Source organism: Neocloeon triangulifer, unplaced genomic scaffold (genome assembly GCF_031216515.1).
Source record: "Neocloeon triangulifer isolate White Clay Creek 2 clone unplaced genomic scaffold, ASM3121651v1 ptg000012l, whole genome shotgun sequence".
Lineage (NCBI taxonomy): Eukaryota > Metazoa > Arthropoda > Insecta > Ephemeroptera > Baetidae > Neocloeon > Neocloeon triangulifer.
The window spans coordinates 4341688-4365309 of record NW_026775554.1 but is presented as its reverse complement, the minus strand read 5'-3'; the positions used below and the strand labels follow the sequence as shown (position 1 = coordinate 4365309).

At 38.3% G+C, this 23622-nt stretch overlaps 1 protein-coding gene across 3 annotated transcripts in view; it reads right to left on the bottom strand.

Annotated features, from left to right (window-relative positions):
* LOC132198327 (ankyrin repeat domain-containing protein 11) overlaps positions 1-23622 on the bottom strand; it is a 48824-nt gene that overhangs the window by 11037 nt on the left and 14165 nt on the right. The window contains exons 1-3 of one of the 3 annotated variants that reach the window (XM_059622299.1): positions 17109-17251; positions 8461-8603; positions 5625-5781 (exon numbers count right to left, since the gene is read on the bottom strand). In XM_059622299.1, the coding sequence (XP_059478282.1) occupies positions 5625-5781; positions 8461-8603; positions 17109-17220 (412 nt within the window). In that variant the 5' untranslated portion in view covers positions 17221-17251. Of the gene's footprint in view, positions 1-5624; positions 5782-8460; positions 8604-11214; positions 11295-17108; positions 17252-23622 lie in introns of those variants that run through there. The other 2 variants (XM_059622301.1, XM_059622298.1) reach the window with 2 other exon arrangements.

Genomic DNA, 23622 nt, shown 5'->3' with positions numbered 1-23622 from the left:
ACAACTCGGGTGTATAAAGTGCACTCGGGATAAGACAAGGCAAAGGAATGAATAATTAGGTCTGCAAAAGACCTTGAAAAGTGGCGCACAACAATTTACAAATTCATAGAGCGTGGTGAAGAGAGCGGTCGGTTATTAGATTACATCAGGAGGCGCAAAGATATACCTGCACCCACTCTGAATAACACCCTCGGCCGTGAGCCAAGCGAGCACAACCACCCTTGCCAACAAACGCGCCTTCTCGGAATCGGCGCGCTTTCTTTCTCACACACACAAACGGGGCATTTTATTTGAGGGAAAATGCTGCGCCGTTCAGTCGCGAGCACAAAGAAATTCCTGACCAAAAAGGGACCTTTTGTGCCCTCGTGTATGTGTGTGTGTCTGCTGCAGAGTTGCGCGCTGTGTCGAAATAAATAAACGAAAATTCAGTGCATTTGCAAATAAGCGTCTGGGTGGGTCGTCGGCCCTAAGGCTCAAGGGTTATCACGCAGCCCATTTTAATTAATCAGCTTGCGGCGAACTGAACGTCAATCGGCCACTCTTTGCGTCCGTGTGAGAGCAAGGGTACGACAGGACCACAATTTCACTCAAATTCTTGCACATTATATTAATTAAAATCATTTCACGTTTGTCTGAAATATTAAAAAATGGCTAACAAATCTGGATTTAATATTTGCAGGAATTTTATACCTCCTAAAAAGACGAAAAAATATATAGTATGATTTATATGAATCATGGATTTAAATTTTAAAATTAAAAATTTTTATGCTGCTACAATTGTTTTATAATACCAGTCCATGATTAGATAAGAAGCCCCATTTGAAGATAAGTGAGAATTGTAAAACTGATAAAAGTGGAATATTTAAATTTTTTGATACTAAAAATTTGACGAGCAATCTGTTTATGAAAAAATCACAACTGCTGCAGGAATGAAAATAAAAAGGTATTTTTTTTTGTCAAATAAACTTGATGGCATGACATGTCCCCGAAGCAAATTCCAAGTCTGGCTCTTCAATTTGCAACAGTAGGAAACGACTTTGAGCCGCCCAGATAAATTTGATTCACTCTTGCTTGAGAGTGTCTGCTGCTGGGCGTAATGAAAAATTCCTGGCGACTCGTCATCTCTCTTTTGAATGGCGTGACGTCCGTCGGCGCGCTATTTGCATTTCACTGAAACTCTGCTGTGTCCACGTATAGGAAATTCGCAATTTGCCACTTTGCTCAAGTCATGCGTGCTGATTCTGAGGCGGCAACAAAGTGATCGACCTGCGAGAGACAAAGTGACTCGGCCACGTGTGGCTTTTTCGGGAGCAGGAAATTGAAATTTAAATGACGCCGCGGGGGGCTTCACAAATTCCCGCCGAAAGCTTTGAAAAAGTTGGGCTTCACGTGAACAAAAATCACCAGCCGAATTAATTGGCGCGGGCTGCAAAAATGGCGAAATTATCTGACACGTGCGAAAATATATCGGTCGTTTTTGCCAATTTGGGCGCCCATGAGAAATGGCACAGTGGCTTTTTACTTGCGGTTGTCGGAGCAAAAAGTTTTATTGCCTCTTTGTTTTTACCTGCGCGCGTTTCGAGCGAGCAAGCAAGGCATTCTTTGTCAAAACAAGTCCGATCGGCACCAAATGCTTCAGGTTCAGGTCACGATCCGCCCTTTCCAGACCCGAGTTGAAACTTTTAAACACGACGATAGTCTATTGGGCTTTTAGAAAAAAGGGGTTATTTTATCAACAGAAAGAGAGGGACAAAAATTTCAACAGGCGAATCGCATGCAAGAATTGGGATAACGTGACCAACAGTAATTTAAAGTGTTGCTTAATTAGAGAGACCGATTCGTTGGAGCTTTAAAATTTGCTTTAATTTTAAAGCTGCAAGGGTTACATAACTGAAATTTTTGTAAATTATTGCAGTGATGTGGAATTCTGCAAAAGTCCATAATTGCAATTTTTATAAAAAATAATTCAGAAATTTTAAAAAAAATTAGAAGGATGAGATTAAATTTGATTTAACTCCAAATAGATTTTTCCAGCACTCGCTTAAAATAATTTAAAATTAGAGAAGATGCAAGTTTGATATTCTTGCACAAGAATGGAATTTGACAATGAGAAGCATTTTTTCTCTCTCATAAGATACAAATTATCATTTCATTCTTTAACATTGGAAAAAATATATGAAGTTTTGATACTGATTGTGTGAAAATTTGTGCGGAGGTCTATGCGGATCAAAACCCATTGGTTTGGATAACGTTTTCAGCATGCACATTAGCCCAATTCCCATGAAATACTCTCTGTGCCAAGCGAATAATTCTGCTCTCGGTGGAGTGAGCTTAACAGCAAAGTACTGATGCTTATTGTCCTTGAGGCCGGCGAGAGTCATCCACAATCGCAATTTTTCATCAACGCCGGCCGGGCACCATCAATCTTTTTCAGTCGGTGCATGATGCAACTCCATAATACACCAGGTGAATTTCGCAACGAGAGAGGAAAATATTAAAAACATAAATTGCTTCCACGCGGACGAAATCAAACACTCATTTTATCCGTTTTTATCATTGACGTGCGTCGATCTATTGAAACATGCAAAACTGGTTTTTCTCAGCAGTCATTCAGTCAGTACAGGCGTGGAAAATAGACCGGCGAACAATATTATTTGGGAGAACGGATAAAAATTATATAGTTTTTATATTCCATTTGGCGCAATTTGAATTTTATTTGCGATCGTAAACTCTCACAGGTAAATTTAGCAAAAAATATGCCGAGTGCGCATCTCGCTCGCAATAAATAATGGAAAAATATTTTTGCTTGCTTATCGCAGCGACCGAGGAGCGCAGATCGGAATTTTCGATTTGCATGCCGACGGCGCAAAAATTCTTTTCGTGCGCCGAGTTCTTTGCAAACAGAGTAGGTAAAAATTCCTGTACTGACCTAAAGGGTTCGAGAGCAATTATTATTATTGTTGCAAAGTTTCTTCGGCGAAAGTGACGCAGCGAGGATTGAGCCGGCAGATAACAATATTATATGGAATCGATTTGATAAGCTCTCGACGCACTTTTGTTTATATGTGTTATTATTATTGCCTTTATTGTTCGGGCACACATAGAGATGAAATGGAGTTTTAACGCTCGGCTCAGTCGATTCGAACGAACGCTCTCGCTGTGTACGCAGCAGTTTTATTTTTCAATGATGAAATCAGCAGAGCACGAGCCGTGCCAACCGGAGAACATTTCATATTATTTTTTCTTCTCTAGTGCGGAGCACGACGAGAATGAAAAAGGATACAATTGAACTGGGTGCATGCACCACGTGAGCAGGGAGACGTGCACAGATATCTCCTCAAGATTGATTTGTGACAAAAAATTGTTTGTTTCATAAAACTTCATATAAATTTTAAATATACATTGGATTTGAAATTCCATTGTCTGCATTAAAAATGCAAAATAAAAGTTTAAAAAGCATATCACAAAATTTAAAATATTAAATTATGGCTTATGTTATGAATAAAATAAATAATAAATATTGCTGGATTATAATTTTAGGTTCTCTGTCAATAACTTTCAAAATACTAAATTGAGATCCTCAATCATTTAAAGCATAAAGCAGTTTGATAATTTGAAAAACTTCTGGAAAAAATTCTTTTTAAAGTGACTAATTGAATGGAATTTTAATTTTAATAATTCCTAATTTAAAGAGGTTATCACAAATCAGTAATTTATAGTTTTACATGGATTTCATTTGAAGTTTTATAGAAGTTTCAGATTAGAAAATTTAGGAAAACTTTTCGTTTCATTAATTGTAAGAAAAAAATTAAATAATTTTCCTAAATTTTTAAGGGCAAAACCAGGATGGCTATTTTTTTATTCTGTTTGATTCCGTTGATGTAAATACCAATTTTTACCTCGTTCCTCTCATTTCTTACTAAATAAACTCTCCGAATAACAAATATTGAAATTCCTGGACTCATTTCGCAAATGACGGTTTGTTTTGAGTGAACAGCTTAATTTTCAGTTCAGTGGAACAATCGGTCTGCATGAGACTCGTGGCAAATATCAATTAGGAAGGAGCAAAAAACTCATTGAATTGGCGAGCTGGCGGTGATCAGCAGACTCATTTTTTCGCTCGTTCCAGTTCATTCTGCCTCTCTGCAGCAGTAACGGCTCCGAATATACCCCGCGAGCTGCTCCGGACAAATCTCGGAATAAATGGCTGCGAGCCGGTCTCTCGTTGAAACGAATAAATCTCTCCGGGGGACACAAATTATACGGACAACTAACTACTTTTTTCGTCAGGGCCGGCTGCTGCGACTGATAAGATAGCGAGCGCTCAATCCGTTGACCCGCCAATCGAATAAGACTGAAATGAAAACGTGCCGGATGGTTCTGGCTGGAAGCGACGACAATTATTTGTACAGTCGCGGTTTCCATTTGCATTTTGTTTGCTAAAGCGGCTCAAATTGTTTATTAATTACGCCAACACACCGCGAGCAGGGAAAGCAATTACGCGCAGTATTTGTACGCCGATGGTCAAACGGCCGAGGACTAATTTTTTCCTCCTTCCAGCTCTGCGGATTGTGATTTCAATATGAATATATTAGAATTTTACTACATAATTCATAAACCTTGTTTTTTTTTTTTTTTTATAACAAGTCTTGACAACTTCTATTGTATAAAATAGTTTAGTGCAAACGTAAATTTTGCAAAATTATTTATTAACATGGTGGGAATGAGCAGTTTATTTTTATTAAACTTGATTAAGATCACGTAAAGATCTATAGAAGATTGATTTTCAATGCTTTGGGATAAACAAAGACAACTAATGGTGGGAAGAAGAAAGTATGAGATAAAAATTTCAGAATTTTGCATTTAATGGCTTTTTTGTTTAACTATTTATTCCCGAATAGTTGCTTTTATTTACGAGGAAAATAGGTCAGAATAGATTTAAAGGCTCAAATCCAAGTTTAAAAAAAGTATTTTGCTAAAAAATGTCCAGACGCTTTAAATTAAGTTTAGATTCAATAAAAAAAATACATGATTTAGGTGGGCGCCAATATTATTTTCTCATACTTAGTCCACAATGAGAGTTGGTTGAGGCGATTTTTATGGGAAATGTGGTATACGTGAATTTAACAACTGCTGTTAAATATGTCGAACATTTACGAGTTTCCGTGTAAGATGCTAATAAGAGTCATGTCAAATGGCCCTGAAAATTTAATCCCAGATGAAGGTCAAGAACCTCAGTTTGGGTCCCCTTTTAATCACTGTTGGAATGTGTCCAAAGTAAAATATTGAAAATAAAAAATAAAAAAACTCCCAAATTTCACTTATTTCGCACAAACACCTTTCTTTCATCCTGTGTGACTTGTTGCCACTTAACGCGATTTATAGATGCAAGAATTCAAAATTACACTCTGGAATTCTCCAAATTGCCCATTTTTCTCGATTACCGCGCGCGCGTATTCCGTCGTAACTCATGCGGCTGCAGAGCGAGTTCAGGGGCAGCGGAAAAAAACGAGGCCGGCGTAATCTAAAAATATATATAGACGCCGGCTCGGCTGGCGGGGCCGATAGGGATAATGGCCAGATAAAAAAAAGAGGAGGAAAACACGCACGCAGGCATAACTCACCTTCCGTAGGTGTTTTTTCCGCAGGTGCCTGCTGCTGGGACGAGCCGTACTTGGCGAACAGATCGGCGACCTGCGGGCCCGCGATGTCGCTCGGAGTGACGCCGCGCGAGTTCTTCAGGTGCTGGTCGGCGCCGTGCTGCAGAAGCAGCTCCACCAACTGCAACCAAACAACAACAATCATCAATGAGGAAAATTGCAATAAAAATACACAATGACTCCTTTCTACAATTATTTATAATGTACAAGGTTCGCTTTTATTGAGAGAGTGCGGACATAAAATGTAATTTTGCCACTCAAATGACGCACCTACGACGCTTGGCCACTTTAATTCTTCTGCATAAATTATGCTGACCGGTCAAGAAAGTTACTCGGAGAAGTGCACTTTTTACAATCTGAAGGTGGTCGGGGCATTAAAGTTTACTGGAAACTGGCTCGGTCAACTTTGCGCAATTATATAAAAGATCTGGTTTTATTAATTAAATTTAAAATCAGATAATTTAGATTTAAGGTAAAAGTTAAGCTACTTAATGAGTGGTCAGCAAAAATTATAAGGAATAATTAATTAATGTACAAAAAATTGTATTTGTGAAAAATAATTTATATATTTGCCCGTCAATAATTCCAATGTATTTATTTAATTTGATTAAGAAACGTATGGTTTTTGTTAAAAATTTTTTTAATTTAATTTGACCTCCGCCTTAATTGTTTTAATTATTATTATTTTTTTTTTAAATTTTGATGCCCTGAAGTAATTCCAAACTGGAATCCATAGCCAGAAGTTTTACGTGAAGAAAAGATTTGCATTCAATTTATTATTTTAATCATACAAATGGAAACAAATTTACCAAATATTTCCTCTTCCATATTTTAAAGAGAAGTTTTTTTTGAGAAATTAAAAGGCGTTTAGTCATAAGTACTAAATCAAAGAAGATTTTTTGCTTGAAATTTTATAAACTCCTTTGCTAAAATGTCTAACAAGCAATTTTACCTTGGCTGCGATAATTTCCTCACAAAAAATAAAAATACCAAAACTTTTCAATAAACAAGAAGCAAAAATTGAAATTATATTTCGCCACCTGCGCGCACGTCAATTCAATACTCAGACTTGTGTGCCAAAATTTATTATTGAAAATCACCGCAAGACATAAAAGGCTTTGTCATTTCAGTTTTGTGCGTATCGAATATCGTTGGAATCAATGCAAGATAACGTTGTATCCGCATACATGCATGGCAGAGTGACACACGCTTGCATATTTTACATATACAGGGGCCGGTGTGAAAAGTGCACCTGTACGTCCGTACACACACCGTCCTCCGTGTAACAAGAGAGCAGCTGCACCAACTCGCTCATTTTGTGCAGGTGAGGGAGTCAGTCTGCCATTCTCGCGTTTTTTTGCCTACCGTTCACGCTGGCTGGGCTGTTGCTCACTTTACTGCCCTGCATTTGTATTTTGCCTTTTTTTATGCTGCACTCACTCGCTTTTGCTGTGCATATCTCTTTTGAATGAACCGCGATAAAAAGAGGCAAGTCGGAGAGCGTTATTGGCAGGCCGGAGTAAAAAGGAGCGAAATGAAATTGTTTTGCGACCTAATCTGGTAAAAGCGGCAGCAACAGCAGGCAGGAAGGGTATTATTATTGTGCTGCTGCCGGCAGAGAGCACAAACAAATTGGAGTGTGTGTGTGTGTGTGTGTGTGTGTACCAGAGTTTACCTCCGTCGCTGCTGCTCAAGCTAACACAATCATTTTTGGCGTTCGTGAACCCGACGAGGGATTTATTTATTTTGCACGTCGCAGGCGATTACTTCTCAAACGTGGAGAATATTAAGGCTTACTGCAGGATTTACAGCCTCGAGCTGAGCAAATTTCTCTTATATGTCTTTTTTGGGGAAATAAAAAGAACGAAGAGAGCTACGAGAAACGGAACAAACTTTCCTTCTGAAACTTTTGACTGACCTCTACGTTTTTAGATTTCAACTCCCACATATAAATTAAAAGAGCTATAGCAGGAAATTTTTATGTCTTTCAATGTAAAATGCAACTAATTAAAATTTAATTTTTATAAAGTTCCCATTAGTTTGTATTTTTGTCAGATTTTTATTGGCTACATTTTTGAAATGTAACCTTTGTTTTGAAATTTCCATTTTCACCAATTAATATAAACTATTCCAGTAAAGTTTAAAATTTCAAATAATCCTAAATTTAGATGAAAAATCATGGATTAAAATTTAAAAAAAGTTGATCATTTAAATTTTCAAAATTCCTGGAATACAAAGATCATGAGGGAATACAAATTATATTTATTAATTTTATTTATGAAATCATCTATCGCCAATAAAATTTTTGAAAGCAAATTTTTTGTTCCGCCCTTATGCTCCAATATAAAAGAGAATAAAATAAAAGCTGTAAATTTGTTGGAACTTGGAAATCTTGATAATATGAATCCAATATTTACAATATAAAAACGTTGAAAACAGAAAATTTTGAAAGGATCTAAAGGGAGATCAATTTGAATGTAGCCTTTCAACGAACGGGTGGATGAAAGAGCTTAATTTAGCGCAAACGAAATAACGGGCACTCTTTTGCTCGCAAATTCGCTCGACGAGCGCCAAACAGCGACGGTTGGCTCTTTGAGTAGGTGCTCCTTCTCTTCGGCATAATGTACGTACACAACAAACACAAGGGCTAAAAGGGTAATCTCCGCCGCTCTTCCTCTCACACGAGAGTGTAGCACGGCGCAGACATGCACACTTAAGAGCGTGCTGCAAATGTAAGCAGCATCTTCCTCGCTAAAAACACACATGCAAAATGCACACAGAGAAGCAGAGAAAGACAAACCTTGGCGTGTCCGTTTCTGGTTGCGTCATGCAGCGGAGTTTCGTCGTCCAGCCCGCGAGCGTTGACATCGGCCGCGGCCCGGATCAGCCACTCGGCGATTTCAAAGTGACCGTGGTTGCAGGCCTCGTGCAGTGGCGTCCAGCCTGTCAACAAGACAAAATAAAAATCAAACTTAATTTCAATGTTCAACGGAAAAAATCTAAACCTTGAATTTTTAAATTTTTTTAGTTTATTTATCAATAAATAACTAATTGTGGATGAATTTAAATTAATTTAAATTTGGGTTCAATTTTAACTTCCAATAAAATAAAATCCCAATTAAAGGCAGCAGAAATTGTATGTTTTCTAAAAACATTACATTTTATTTTAACGCCGAAATCGTTTTGAATTTACCAGATTTGCGTCCCGTGAAAATGCTAAAATTTCAAATCCACTCAGGCATGATCAAAGCTTTTTTTGCACGGCCGGTCAATACTTTGTGGTCGCGACCGGCATCAGGCTTTTCTGCCGACGAGTGCAAATGCAAAGGTGTGTGACTGAAAGGCCGCTCGGACGAGCACACTATTTGCATTTGCTTAATTGAAAACGCTCTTCTCATTCACTACTTTGTTTGGAAAGTAATTTTCCGCGTGCTTCGATTGGAAATTACTCTATTTCGCAGACGAGCTATTCATTTAAACGCTTGAATTGCTTGTTACAAATCTTTTCAGTCAATATATGTTCGGACTGTGTGTGCTGCCTTTTCAAAATCCTGTTTCATTCCAAAGGTTACCTCACTTATTTATAGCTTTAGTTTTGATTTATTTATTTCGAAACTGTAGATAGCACAATCTAGCCTATATTCACTGATGAAAAACATTAAGAATTCTGTTGAAATTATTAACATAACAAATAATTAGAAAATATTTATAAAGTGAATTTTAATTTTTAGTTTATTTTATTTACCATTTTCTTTTTAAATTTCATTCTTTTTTTATTCCTCTAAAAATTAATAAAATAAATATTTTTATAAGCATTAAAAAATCATCATTTTTCTAAAACTTCCGTTACGAATAAGTCAGTTTACTTTAATTTTTAATAAACAAACTTGTTTCTCCTTCGGTCAAATCCAGCAACTTTGGAAAGTTTTTATCAACAATTAATTCCCCCTCCCAGCCGCAGTTCTGCAGGCGACGTGGAAGGAAACGCGAAAAGAATGGAATTTCGTTCATTCGATTTCATTCAGCTCTCCCAATAAGCATTTGACGGAGCGAGGCGTGTTGCATTATTACAATAAAATAACTAACGCTTGACGGCGACGGCAATAAAATAAGCGCGAGAGAGGAGAGAGAGAGAAGGCTCAAGTCTTAGGTCAGGACACACACGCTCGTCTAAGCAGCAGAGGCCAAGGTGATTCGCAGTCATTATCATCGCTTGCGTCATACACGCTCTCCCTCACTACTCTTTCCGCGTTTCCTCCTCAAAGTATTAAAATTTTTTCTTCCAAGAGATTTTATTGCTCGATCAGCAGCATTTTTTTTTTTAACAATTCACCGCGAGGCAATCTATCATCCTTTTTAGTTTGGCAGAGAGAGAGGAATTTCGACTTCCTCCCTTTGAAAAGAGAATCAATTGCAAAAGAGAATTCTCGCCCGCACCTGAGCTGAAACGCTCTTACGATTCATCCATCACTGCTTCGTTTGCACGAAAATACAACGAGGCTGTACCATTCAGCATTATGAGACTAATCGGCTAATTGCTTTCATTCAAATAGTGCAAATAAAACCGAAATGATTCGAAAATAAACGTCAAGCGAATTTTAGCAAATTGTAATTCAAAAGAAATTAATCATTCAAATAGAATATTTGAAAAAAATTTGAATTTTAAAGATTCCATTGGACATTGAATTTGCTTATAAAATAATTTATATTAAATTCAAACATCAACTGGATCTCTGGAATTTTCATAAAAGGTTTATTCCATTTTTTGTTTTTGATTCCGACTGAATTTCTTGAAATTTGTCCACGCTAGATTTATTTAAAATAAAAAGGTTCTCATAAACCGAGGAATTCCAAACAAAAAATTCAAATTTTCATCCTTTTCAACTTTGATCTTGGTCGTCAGCTTCGTAAACCAGCTGGTTGCCGTTAAATTTCATTGATATCCAGATCCCAATTTAAAATTCACTTCTCCGAATTGGAATTCCAGCCAGTCCAAATGAACAAAACAAGTGATGAAAATCTCTCGAATGGCTGACCATAAATTCTGGCATGTTATATATATTTTTCTCTCGGCTGATTGTGAGACGAGGGACCGTTTGGGCTCGCCTTATTGTATACCTGGCCGCTCGGCCTTAGGGAATAATGGATGGGGGGTTGTTGGGATGACGTGGCCCCACCAACCGACCCAACCAAGCTTCTTTTCCCGCTGAAACTGCACAATATAGGAGATGCCGAAAATTCACTTTTGCATTCTCAGTTTTGAGTTTTGATTCCACCAGAACCATAATTGCTGGGTCTACAAAATAGATGTAATTTAATAAATTAATCTTGAAAAGCGGCGGTCGCAACCTGAATGTGGGTCAGATTCGTTCGTCTTAAATTATTTGCCTCCAGAGATTGCAAATTAGGCACGACAAAATCGAAATTCGATTCACACAAACGAGAAATTGAGCATCAGAGAGGAAAATTTCTCATCAGAATTGAGGATTGCTGATGTATCAATTCGGCCGCGCCGAAATGGATGGATGTGAACGCGGTATAGGGTGATACGTGCCGTGCCTGTGTGTTATTTTTGAGCTGCGCACATCCAGATAAATTTTCTTCATTCGAGCTGTTTGCACGAGAGAACACACAGCAGTGCACTGTGCGAGCTTACGCCTGCTGTATTTAGATGAGCAACAAATCCCACACACAGCAACTTTCAGCCGTTTGCTCGTAAAAATCAACAACACACAGAGAGCGAGAGAGAAAGACACACACGCACTATACGAGTGCACGCAGTCTGAAAATAATGGCGTCGTGCATGCACAGAAATCTCGAAAAATCATCGAGGTGACTCAGACAATTACTAACTAAGCGTAATAAAAAGGAATACTACAACATAATAAAATTATTAAACTTAAATAAATAAAGTTAATAATTTGTTTGCAAAGAAATAAATCCAAGGGAGTTTTCTGAAAAAATTTGTAAACAATGATTTTAGGAATTAAACCTCAATCAAAAATGAAATATTTTAAACAGAAAATATGAATACTTAGAATTTTCAAAATTTAGCTGCTAATTTTGAACGCTCTTAAAGAGTTTTTTAAGTTATTTCGTTACTATGATAGATGAAACCGAAATTAAATTAACATCAAGTGGAAATTAGTAAAAATGACTTTGACCTTGCAAAAGGATAAATTAGTAGAAGTAACTGAATTAATTCTCCCGTTTTGAGCCGTCTTAATTAAACATTCTTGTGCTTGAACTTGGCGGGGCTTTTCTGATGAGTCACTCGGTCTTTAAGGTTACGAGGAAGAACCCAGAAAATTGAAACGCAAGGAAAGTGGAGTGAAACTGATCGCCATTTCCTCTATTTTGATGATCGGGCAGAATTACAACATCTGCGGTGCAGTACGCCGAAAGGATGGGAGAATTCGGACGATAAAAAAAGAAGAAAGTTTGCACCGACGCAGCAGAAAGAGTTTATCAAATCGCGCTTCTGCAGCTAAATCAACAGAAATTTTTAGTGTCGACAGTAAAAAAATTGAATTATTCAGGATATTGGCTCGCTGCTTTTACGGGCTACGGCCGACATGCGAGAATTAGGGTGTGTATTTTTCTTGGTTTTTTGTTCAGGGCGCTCAGGGTTGCCTGTTCGACGGTTGGCACAAAACGGGGGAACGAAGACGAAGCGACGCCGCGGCTCGCATGCCGTGTCTAGGATGCGTGATGTCGGAGGCCTAGTAAAAATACTCTCCAGCCAACCAACCCAACGTACAAACAAAAAACGAGCAATTCAGCAGCGCCTTCGACTCGCTAGCATCGTCGCCGCGGCCGCTGCTCGCTGGCGTGCCTTTCCTTCAAAAATAAAATACTATTCCTGCCAGCGAGTGAGCGCGGATGTGCTGATTCAGGTTGATAAAACCGGACCTTTGAAAGCGAAATAATTCCCAAATGGTGTGGCACAATATGCTGGATGTGTGTGCTGGTGAGAAGTACTTGTTGCCAAGCTGAGAAAAAAGTACAAATTATTATTTAATTTCTTTAAATTTAGCATAAATTTTAGATACAAAGTTTTTAGTTAAGTCATTATTTGAAAATAAATAGGACAGAATATTTTCTTATTTGGCAACAAACGAAATTTAAAATTTAATTAATTGAAAATTAAATTCGTTAAACTCATAAATAGTTTGATTTGTAACTGTAAAAAATTTCTCTCAAAACATTCAATAAAACGATAGCAGGATTATTTAATTTCATTTTGAATTCAAATTTCTAGTAAATGTTGAGTCAGAGTTTTTATAGATTTCCAAGGGCATAGAAAGTCAAACTGATTGTTGATTTTCTTCTCAATTTCTACTAGCCAGAGGTCGGAATTTCTGCGACAGACTTGCTGATGAATAATTTATGCCAATTCCGCGAAAACTTCTGGAATTTTTTGCGCAAACTTTGACCAAATTAGAGGAGCTCAGCGCAAATGAATGGCCTAGAAAAACAATCACCGACCGCACAATGATCGTTAATTAAACAGCATCGCAATTATACTGTTTGCCGAGCAAATTTAATTTAGCAACTCGGTAATTAAAGCAGTCTGGACAAATGTTCATTTGCGTGGCGCGACTATTTTTTCTAGACGTAGAGAGTGCGTGGGGCCAATTTGATATACCAACCGCCACATAAAATCGTGTGTGGGTATTTTTAAATCGGGCACAACACACATTGTTTGACGCAACGCCTTAAAATATACGCACGCACCAAAACACAGAAAAAATTGCTCAAATTTAAACCAAATTTAGTTCAAGTAAAAGCAAACCAAGCACTTTTGATGATGTAGATAAAAACAAGTCAATTTTGTGGTTCAGGTGCGAAATCGTTTAATTTTCTATTATTTTTGTTCTTTTTGTGTGGATTTTCTGACGAGATGAGAAATAATTAATCAATTGCAGCAGGCAATTCCAGCGACCCGGCAAAAAAAAGTAATTTTTTTCGTGCAACGTGCTCGGCAGGCGCTTTTGAGAGAGAGTGTGCAATCGATACGGCGGAGCGGAGGGCGACGTGGCAACCACGCCGGCCGGCTCTGCCGAAAGCAAAGCAGCCTCCTGCAATGGTGTTGCCAGAAATATCAGGGGTTCAATGCGGGTCAAATTTGCATTCAACAATAGAGAGAAAGAAGAAAGAGAGACTCGCACAATAAAAAGCGGCACCCCACTCGCGGCAGACGACGAACCTCGGATGGGCACATTTTTATATATTTCGTCTGAGTGGCGCTGTAATGGCCCGATGCTGTACCCCATCGAACAGAACCGATTCACTTTCCAAATCGGCTTGTTAGACTTTGCCGAAATTCGAACCAATCTGAGCGAGAGAGTGGAATTTCATTTCACTCAGAAGTAACTTCCTAGCGACGGCTCTCATGCAATATGCACGAAAGTGCACTTAAAAAGAAAGGGTTATCTGTGGAAAGAGCGCTTTTCTTATAAAGAAACGATCTTCTTAATAGTGAAACTTTGTGCAAGCAGAGCATCAAAAAATTTCCCAGCAAATTGCTTTTGCAAAGTCTGCCAGTAGCGTGAGATAATGTTGAGCTTTTTCTTCAAATGAAAATAGGTTTGTTTGAACAATTCTCTAGTGTCATCTACAAAATTAAGTCAGAAAATGATGATAGCTCTAAATTTCATTGAACTATTTTAATTTTTATATTCACGCAAGCAAATGCAATCGCAAAAGAAGTAATCTCTTCGAGTAGAAAAATTAAACAAAAACAGATAGCTTCCAATTGTTTCAATCACCAAATGGAATAATTTTTAAAAAATATTGTTAAAAAAAATATTTTTTAAATCCTTTATTGACTTCTCATACAAAACTGTAACTGAAAAAATTATTTAAATTTAAATTGCATTTACAGCATTTCAATTTTCTTTCAAGTTTATTTTGATGTTGTAACCAATAATAAAATTAAAAGTTAATTATTTGATTTATATTGAATAAAAAAGTTGCATTGTATTTTTAGAAGCGTTGCCTTGGTTGTGTCTCAAAATTTGATTTCAGACTTGGAAATTTTTAACATCCATTCATTATACAAAAGACCGGTGAAAACAATCAAGCCAAAAAAATTAATGTCGCCAGCAATTTTTCCGCTGTCACCTGCACGCACTTTTCTGATTCTCTCCAATCTACCAAAACCGTCTGCGGAAATTCAGAGAGCAGAATGAGTTTTCTCTTCCTTCCTCACCTCCGCCACCGAAAATTCATTAGCGCCATCGGAAATCTATTTCTAGTTCTGCGGCGAAAGGAAAACGGTCGCCAAATTTAATTCTATATAAGACGACAGGACTGGTGCAGTTTCGCAAGATTGGTCGACAAACAAGACGAGTTCGCGGCGTCGTTGGCGTTGCCATGGTGCCGCCCGGGATGGAAAAGTTGGAGATAAACAAACCATAAGACAAACTCGTCTTTCTGCTCGCGCACAAAAAGCAGCGGCGCGAGATGAGAAACGTTCACGAAGAAACTGGAGCTGCTTTTCAAAACTCGAATTCTGAGAATGCGTTTCAGAGAAAGGCAAACAAATGTTATATCTCGCGACAAATGAAAGAGAGGAGTCTAGCAAGGTCCATTCATCAAACTTTGGATTGTTCCTCCTTTGACCCGCGGGATTGCTTTTATCAATTTTAATCTCCATGAAATTTCTCACAAGTTGCCCACGAATAACAAAAGTTCGCCAACTTTTTATGGGCATTTTCCATTTTCCTCTGACATGATAGCCGTGCAATAATAAAGTTGCTTTATACGGCCCGGATTGAGTCACATCAAGATTGCATGACGGCGGCCGAAAAGTTGTAATAAACTTGGCGTTGATTGCACCGAAATTTGAAAAGAGAGCCACCGCTTTATGGCCAAGAGTGAGAGCAGAAATTCGAATTACCGGCAGGGTGAGTATCGGAGTAATTAGTTTTCGCACACGCCGCTCCCAGACGAATAGAGACATCCGCGTAATTATCGGAAAATGGCAGCAATCGATTCTGGACGGCTTCCAATTTTGCAGGAATGCGCGTTGCAGAGCAAGATCAACAACAAACAATATCGCAAGCTGTAGCCAGCTTGGGCAATCCAGAGAGTATTTCTCGCTTGCAAGTTTCAGCCTCTTTAAATTTAGGCACAAATTTTGATTTGAGAATTGCAGTAAATGATTTTAAAAAACATAATTCAAAGCGTGCAAAAATAAGTTGGCTGAAAAATTGACAGCTTCCAATAAAAATAACTTGTAATTTTATAAATTTTACTTTCGAATAAATTCTTTGCGTGCCAATTACCACGAAATATGATGTTTTTCTTCAAAAAAAGTACTTTCCAATAAGGCATGACACATTATGGTCCTGATTGTAAGTTTTTGAAATCCCATTGAAAATTTTTAATTACGAAAAAAAGCATCAAATTGAATAATGTAATTTAATAAAAAGTTTATTACATAACAGTGAAAAAAATATGAAAATTGTCTGAAATATAATTTATTTTTCTGATTTGTAATAATTCATAAGCATAAGTTCTCCCATTGCATATAATTTTCTAAACCTAAAGAGAACTCAATCTGGGAAATTCTAAAATAATTCTATCAAAAATCAATAATTTATAGGGACCATATTTTGGCAACCTACAAAATTTGTGTGCGGCATTTGCACATAATCGAACATATCGTGACTCGGAAACAATAAAGAGGTGCTATAGGAAGAGAGTTGGTTTCGCGAGCTTTCATTTCCAACAATAAATAACCGGCCGCGCCAGCCTTGAGATTGCGTTTGATGTTTTTGCACGCGGCGGGAAGGCGGACGAGCCGGGCGAGGCAACGAGCAAAATGCCTGCTGGTGGCCGGCCGGACTCTCGGCTAAACACTGTAATGATAATAATTGTGTAATGGCGATATGGACGGTGTGCACTCAGCACGTACTCGACCGAAAATTCAGCATCCGTCGTTTAGCATGGTAATTGCGAAACGATGCAAACGCGTGATGCGAATCCGCAAATCTGAATTCAAGCGGATTCCGAGCGATGGGGGGAAAAATTGAACGCAGAAGAGCTTCTTATCGTGTTCTTAGGCAGGTCAAAGTTTCCTCGATCACCATTCAGATGAGATATCCACTCGGGCAAAACAAAACAATTGACCGCTGACTCAAATTGTGAGGCAATTTCGTCGCATGCAAGATTCATATCGCTGCAAAAAACTGTTCGATGTGAAATTCAAATGCGACCGACTGAATAGGTTATGCTTCCGGCCAGAACAAGTTTCTAAAAACTAAAATTGGCTGAATGTGATTTGACCGAGAAAGGAGTTTTTTTAAATGTTTCCGCTCTTTAAAAACGGGACATTTGCAAATTTTGCATTAGCCACCAGATCAAAACTTTCTCATTCAAAAAATTAAATTTGCAGCAATTGTCTGAATTTGGAAAGTCTAAGAAATTAATGGAACTTGCCGGACTGCAGCCAAATTTGGAGGTGCTGGACAATTACTGTAAAAACAACCAGAGAAGTAGTGTAAAAAGAACACAGGGAAACTCGGTGGGAACTGCCGCGATGAATATTCATCACCTGTGCGCCGCCTCTGCGCGTTCTCCAGCATGCTGATCACGACTCCCTCCAGACTTTTCTATTTTTGTATTATCCACTACACACCAGGTATTATATGCAAAGCACGGCAATTGCAACCCTTTGCCGAGCAAAAACTGCCTTAATTTATCAGGACACTTTGGAAATCTGCATTTAGTGCGAAATACAAATTCAAATTTAATTTTATTACATAATTTTTTTTGCTTCTCTTTTCAACTTAAAAAACTGCATAACATTTTCCTCTTGTAATAATCATCCGTATTTTTTGGCGCGAACAACGAGCTGCACTGCGAGAATAAAGAACAAAAACGCATAAAAGGCAAGAATGGCAGTAAAAAGAGTTTTTATTCGCGTCGCCTGAGTAAAAACCATTCTCCGGAGCTCTCTCTTGTAATCTTCATACGCACATAAAACCGCGTCCAAAAAGCTCATCGAGCGGATTTGCGCGAATTTAGGAGGGCCTTTGGCGCAGGAATGTGGTGCAAAAGAAAGAAAGTGCACACAGGTCCTCTTCGTGACCCGGGTGCGGGTGCCAAGAGGCCGCCGCCGCCATTGGACTAGGCCGCCGCAGCCACGTCGCCGACCGGCCGAGCTGCAAGCACCACACCCTTGTAAGCCGGCTCGGAATTACGTACCACGCCGTAACCCTGGGGAGGGAGGAGGTCCCAGCACCCGCCCGCGCGCCAACGCCGAATAAAAACCCAGCCCGGCCGTAACAAAAAGAGACTCGGTTTGTGCAATTACGCAAATTAACCCTAGGCACAATTACATGCACAGCGCATTTTCGCACCAGTCAAGAAAAAATGCTGAGACGGCGAAATTTTTCATCAAGGCCTTGGGAGGTTTCGCAACTTGGTTAATTGTACAATTTTCCTCAATGCTTTTCTTTCTTTAATTAAGTTGAAACGAGGTTTGAGATGAATAGATATTAAATTTTAAGCAATTAAATGTAATAATTTATTTGAAGAAGACTCGAGGAGATGGAAATGAAGAGATCGGGCTTTTTGCTTGTAGCAGAAATTATTTTTTTATATTAAAAAACTCAATGGCTCTACCCGTTTGGTCACGGTCTGCAACCCTATTTCGTGAGCAAGAAAAATAAAAATAAAATCAGCAAAATTGAAAAAACACCTTATTTGTTTTTGAATAAACAACAATCTGCAACGAGGAAAAAGCCCGATCTCTTCGCTTCTATAAAAATTATTATTATTGTTGTGTATTTGTCCAAATTAATTTATTATTATTATAATGAATAAATTTTCAAAACAATAGGCTTGATTTATATTTTATTTCCATTTTTTTTTTTTAATACTTTGACGTGGAGAACAAGCTGATGTTTGAGTTTGACCATGAACCATGAAATGCAAATTGCTTGTGATTTGAATTTGGCGACGACATTCCGGGCGGCGTAATTCGAGAAAGACGAGAGGCATCCGCATCAAGGGCTTGATAATTTTAAAAGGCGAATTAGTCAGGCATGTTTTGTATGTCATGCGATTGCAATATTAATCGGAGAGATAGCGATCGGTCGACTCTCTCGGTCACATGACGCACCGTGTGAAATGAATGACTCTGACGTCACGCAAAAACTCGAGCAAAGGGCTACGGGATTATAAAGTCTCACGTTTTTTGCCATCAATTATGAGGAGCTGATCCTCTGCTCGCCGGATTAGACGCTTAAATTCTTGGAAATTCATTATTAAAATTGTTTTTTGCTGACAAAACTTTTGCGTTGAGGCATTAAAATTTTTACAGACCGATTAGTAAAAAGGGAAAAAAAGATACATGTTGGCTTAGAGCGGTTTACAAGAACTAATTTTCTCTATTTCTGAAAAATTCCAGTATTTTTAAACACTTTAATCTCTAATTTCGCCATTAGGCATATACTGGGGACTTTTTGATCTTGGAGGTTTAAACAAATTTCTTGCTGGTGCGATAGAGCGGTTTTTTCCAACGAAAACTATTTCTCAAACAAAATCGTTTCAAAAATTTTATGTTAACATTGTGATGCAACAATTGGATAAATAAATAAACAAAAATTTTAACAATATGATATTTTTAGTTCGGGTCATAAAATTATGCATTTCTAAAACGTTTAGCAAAAATTGTTTTTCCTCAGAAACGTATGAAGAAAAAATTAATTGATAATGATAATTGTATTTGTTAGCTTGTTAAAAGGTTTTTTTATAATACAAATCATTTGATTAGTGTTAATTTTGTGGCAAAATGTGTTCAATAAATTGAGGGTTTCGTAATAATAACGAGTTTCCTTCACATTTTTCCATTATTTCCCTGTTTATCATTTCAATTTTAGCAAAATCCTCGTCACTTGAAGTACCAAATTGCCTTACGCAATCACTCCATTCAAACTCGAGTAAACACAACTTGCAGGTTGGCGAGTTTAATAATCAATTTAGTCCCGAATGAGAAATTTTTATATTTTCATAAAACTCTGCTGAGTTTATCTGTCGTCAACAACAATAACATTCATATAAACACAATTTTCGTCATATTCTTTAATGCTGGGCGAAAATTTTGCACACAATACAAGCGAGCCTGGAGCAGGGCGGGCATAAAGCAGCCCTATGTGTATATTTTGTATGTTGGAGAGCAAGCGAGCGAGGTTCTTGATGAAATTTCGTATCGATCGGCGTGCGCGGCGTGAGTTATATAGGCGCAGCTCTGCCTTGATGTGTGTTACACTATTAGCGAATGAATGCCGCCGCCGTCGCTACTACTGCGTCGGAAATCTTTAAGTCTCGGAAAAATACACGCTCAGAGTCAGTCAGCCTTGTTCGCGAGCCGAGAGCACGTCAGCTCTTTCGCTCCTTCTCTCTCGCACACACAATGCTTATAATAATCTATCTGCTTTAGTTTGCGATGCCCGGTCGCTCCTCGCAATCAGCAGGCAATCTCCGACCGACGCGAAAGAAAGTGAAATCATCTCCCACGTCGACTAATAAAAATGTGAAACAATGCGAATATGCGAATCACTAACGATGCAAACTATATATTCCTGTACGCTTGACTGGATGTAAAATTATATCCATTTAGATTTTGCAGAGGAATTTGTTATAATATAAAACTTTAATTGTCTTGAAAAAAGGTAGATCTGATGCAGGTTAATGCCAGATATATTTACAGCGTAATCTCAAAATTTTGGTTGCTTTTTAACGAAAACATCTATTTTGGTTGTTTCTTATAATAATGTTGACCTACGAACTGGAATTGCGTTTGTTCAAGAAATATTAAAGTTTCATTTTTAATCTTTCCTTCTCTAGTCAGAATTAAATTATTACTTGATTAAATATTCACAAATTCAGATAAGTCCAAAAGTGGAAAATTTTCACATCGCTGCAGTTGAGAAGTATATATTCGCGTGTCATTCTTTCTTTTGAAAAGAAAGTATGAAAGCATATAAAATTTCTTTCATAATAATAATCACATTCTATTTTCCTCCTCCCATTCGGGAAGCGCCTGCACACATATCGAAGATTTATATATGCCAAAAGCAGCAGCTCGCATATACATAATGCCACGGCGGCTCTTTAAACGCTCTGAAAAAGCACCCTTAAAAATGAATGGCGGACTTTGTACCTACGTAAGTAAGTACAAGTTATATAGGGTATGAATGTGTATGGAGCGAAGAGGCGACGTAAAAAGCATCAATACAAGCACAAAAAGTTGCCATTCATGAGCAGACGCGGCAGCTGCATCATCAATATGAAATCAAGGCACTTTCTTCGCTGACTCAAAAGCAAACTATAGCGGTGCTGTCGTCTCCTTGCAAATAAAGAAGGAATTCAGATTCGCAAGCAACTATTCATTTTTTCCCCAGAACTTCTCCGCCATTCCGATTCAGGAAAACAAACACCATTGCGAGTTTGGAATAAAAGTGATTTCCAATAAATAAATCCGAGTTTCCTTTTGTAACGAGCAATTCTGTATAATGTCCAGAAATAATGTGAGCGTTTCAAAATCGATTGTGCATGCAACGGCGTTGTGCGTTGCCTGCCATTAAAGTTGGTTGGTGCAACGCGCCAAGCCGCAGATGCAATCCAGCTTTGGCTCGGCGCTCAGTAAAAATAGAGGCCCCACAAAGTGCCGCTGCTGCGCCTATTTATGTGGGTCTTGTGCAGCTGCCAGTTTTGTTCGTTATCAGATCGCAGGCCTGCATTGCACGGCGTCTGTACTGGCGGATTTTGAAGAGATGTGTGCGTGCGAGAGGCTTTTTTCACCCAACCATCAATTGACAGGCGCCATTCAATGCACCACGAATTTGATTCAGCGTCAAAGAGAATAAAAGATTCCGCAATTACAAAATAAGCGAGCAAAATGAACATCTGATTTTTTAAAAAGTAAAAATCTAGAACTATTTTTATAGTAAAGCTCTAACAAAAACGTTTAAAAGACTTAATTTCAAAATAGACATTGCATCTAGATAATTATTTTCCTCTAGAATTCTGTTGCTTTTCATTGATCAATCAAAGTGTAAAAGTTACAGATTCTTTTTCCCAACAACAACATTTTACAAACTTATAATCTCATATAAGTCTGATGTTAGAAACTAATTCAAAAGTTTTTACTAACAATTTCACACAAATAATGAAAAATTTCAAACATTTAATTGCTTTCATGTTCAAATATTGATTACAAAAATTATTATATTGTACAAATTTCAGTTCCCATACTGAATTGTTTTTATATTTGTACAAGCGTTTCCGTTTCGAAAAATGTTTCACTTCGTTTTCTCCCACGTATCCCATATCTTGAGTCTCTTCAGCATTACAGTCATGCAGCAAATTAGCGCCTCTTCCTTTTCCCATCTGCTGAGTCACCTTTTTACAAGCGAAGAATCCGAGCTATTTGGTCGCATCTCGGCAGAGCAAAATTCGTGCTGCTACAGAACGAAAGATCTCGGCTCGCTAAAATGGCAAAATATCAAGGCCATCGCTATTCGCCAAAACAATGGTATGCATATTCATGTGTATGTGTGTGTGTGTGTGTGGACAGAATTACTTTAAGTAGGCTGCAGCAGGCGGCACATTATTTTATTTGCTCTTCCTTTTATATTTTTCGCGGACCGGCACGACCGTTCCCTCTTTTCTTTCTTTCCTCATTGCCGTGGCAAATAAATAAACGAATACACGGCGCCGTATGTACTGTACGTGCCTATTTACTTGCACACAGTACGCTCTCGCGCATTTACAATGTACGAGCGAGTGCTCGAGACCTTGGCGAAAATAAATACACGTGCAAACGGCGCTTGCAAAAACGGGGATTAGATAACCAAACTGATCGCGCAGCACATGGCAAAATTATATATATGAGCACGACGAAAAAGAATTATTATCGAGTAAATAGCAAGTTTGCGTGAGAATTTGATTTGATAACATGGAAATGTCCCTGATAAGACAGACGAAAATGATGAATCATCAGCAATTTCACAATAATTTCTCATTTCGTGTCAACGCACAAATAAATCTGAAAAATTCATTAAAACTTTTCGTGACATTAGATTGATGTTTGAAAATAATGAGAGAAAAACTTGGCTAATTCCCAATAGTGCATGTTTGAAGAGATTTTAAGAATAAAACTTGCTCTCCTGGACGAGAAATGCCCCCAGCGCCATAAAAACTTCATCCCGATTTAAATTCCCTCTCAAATTAGATCAAATCTTGGCAAAAGTGCGGCTTTCTGGATGTATTTTATTTTCAATTTTTTTTCAAGCAAACGATTTGGTGTAAATTTGAAATTGGGCATTAATAATTCAAATTCGAGCCGATTTTCAAATTCCCCGGTTGCAGATTTCTTGAACTTACGGTCACTCTTTGCTTCTCGCAAGTCCCTAGAGTTCGGAAGCAAATCTGGCGTGGCCCGGAAATTGGAAAATATTGCGCAGGCAGAAAGAGAGTGAGAGAGAGAAGAGTGCAACAGAGGCTCTGTTTGGGAGAGAACGTCGCGCCAATTCATATCATATTAATGCACGTTGCAAAATTGCATAGGGCCAGGGTTGGGGCGGCGTTCGTCGGGGGTGCAAAAGCAAGCAGCCGGGGGGAGCAGCGAGAGAAAATGAGAAATTCGATAAGCTGACGTCACGTGAGCGCGCCCGGCAGTGGTATGAGCCGCCGCCGGTTCGATACCCGATATTTCTCGGCAAAATAATTGGACACAAGAAGAGGAGCTGAAAGCGAGAAGAAAGAGAGGTGTGAATGCGCCAGATAAATCTCGAGCCGCTCGTTATGGACAAGCAAAAAGCGCCGTTTGCGTGCGTATGCACCTCACTTTTAATTACAATTGGCGCGAGGAAAAACAGCACAGAGGGCAGAAAGAAAAAGTAATCTGGCCGAAAATAATGAGACTTGGCCGCTGAATGGAGGC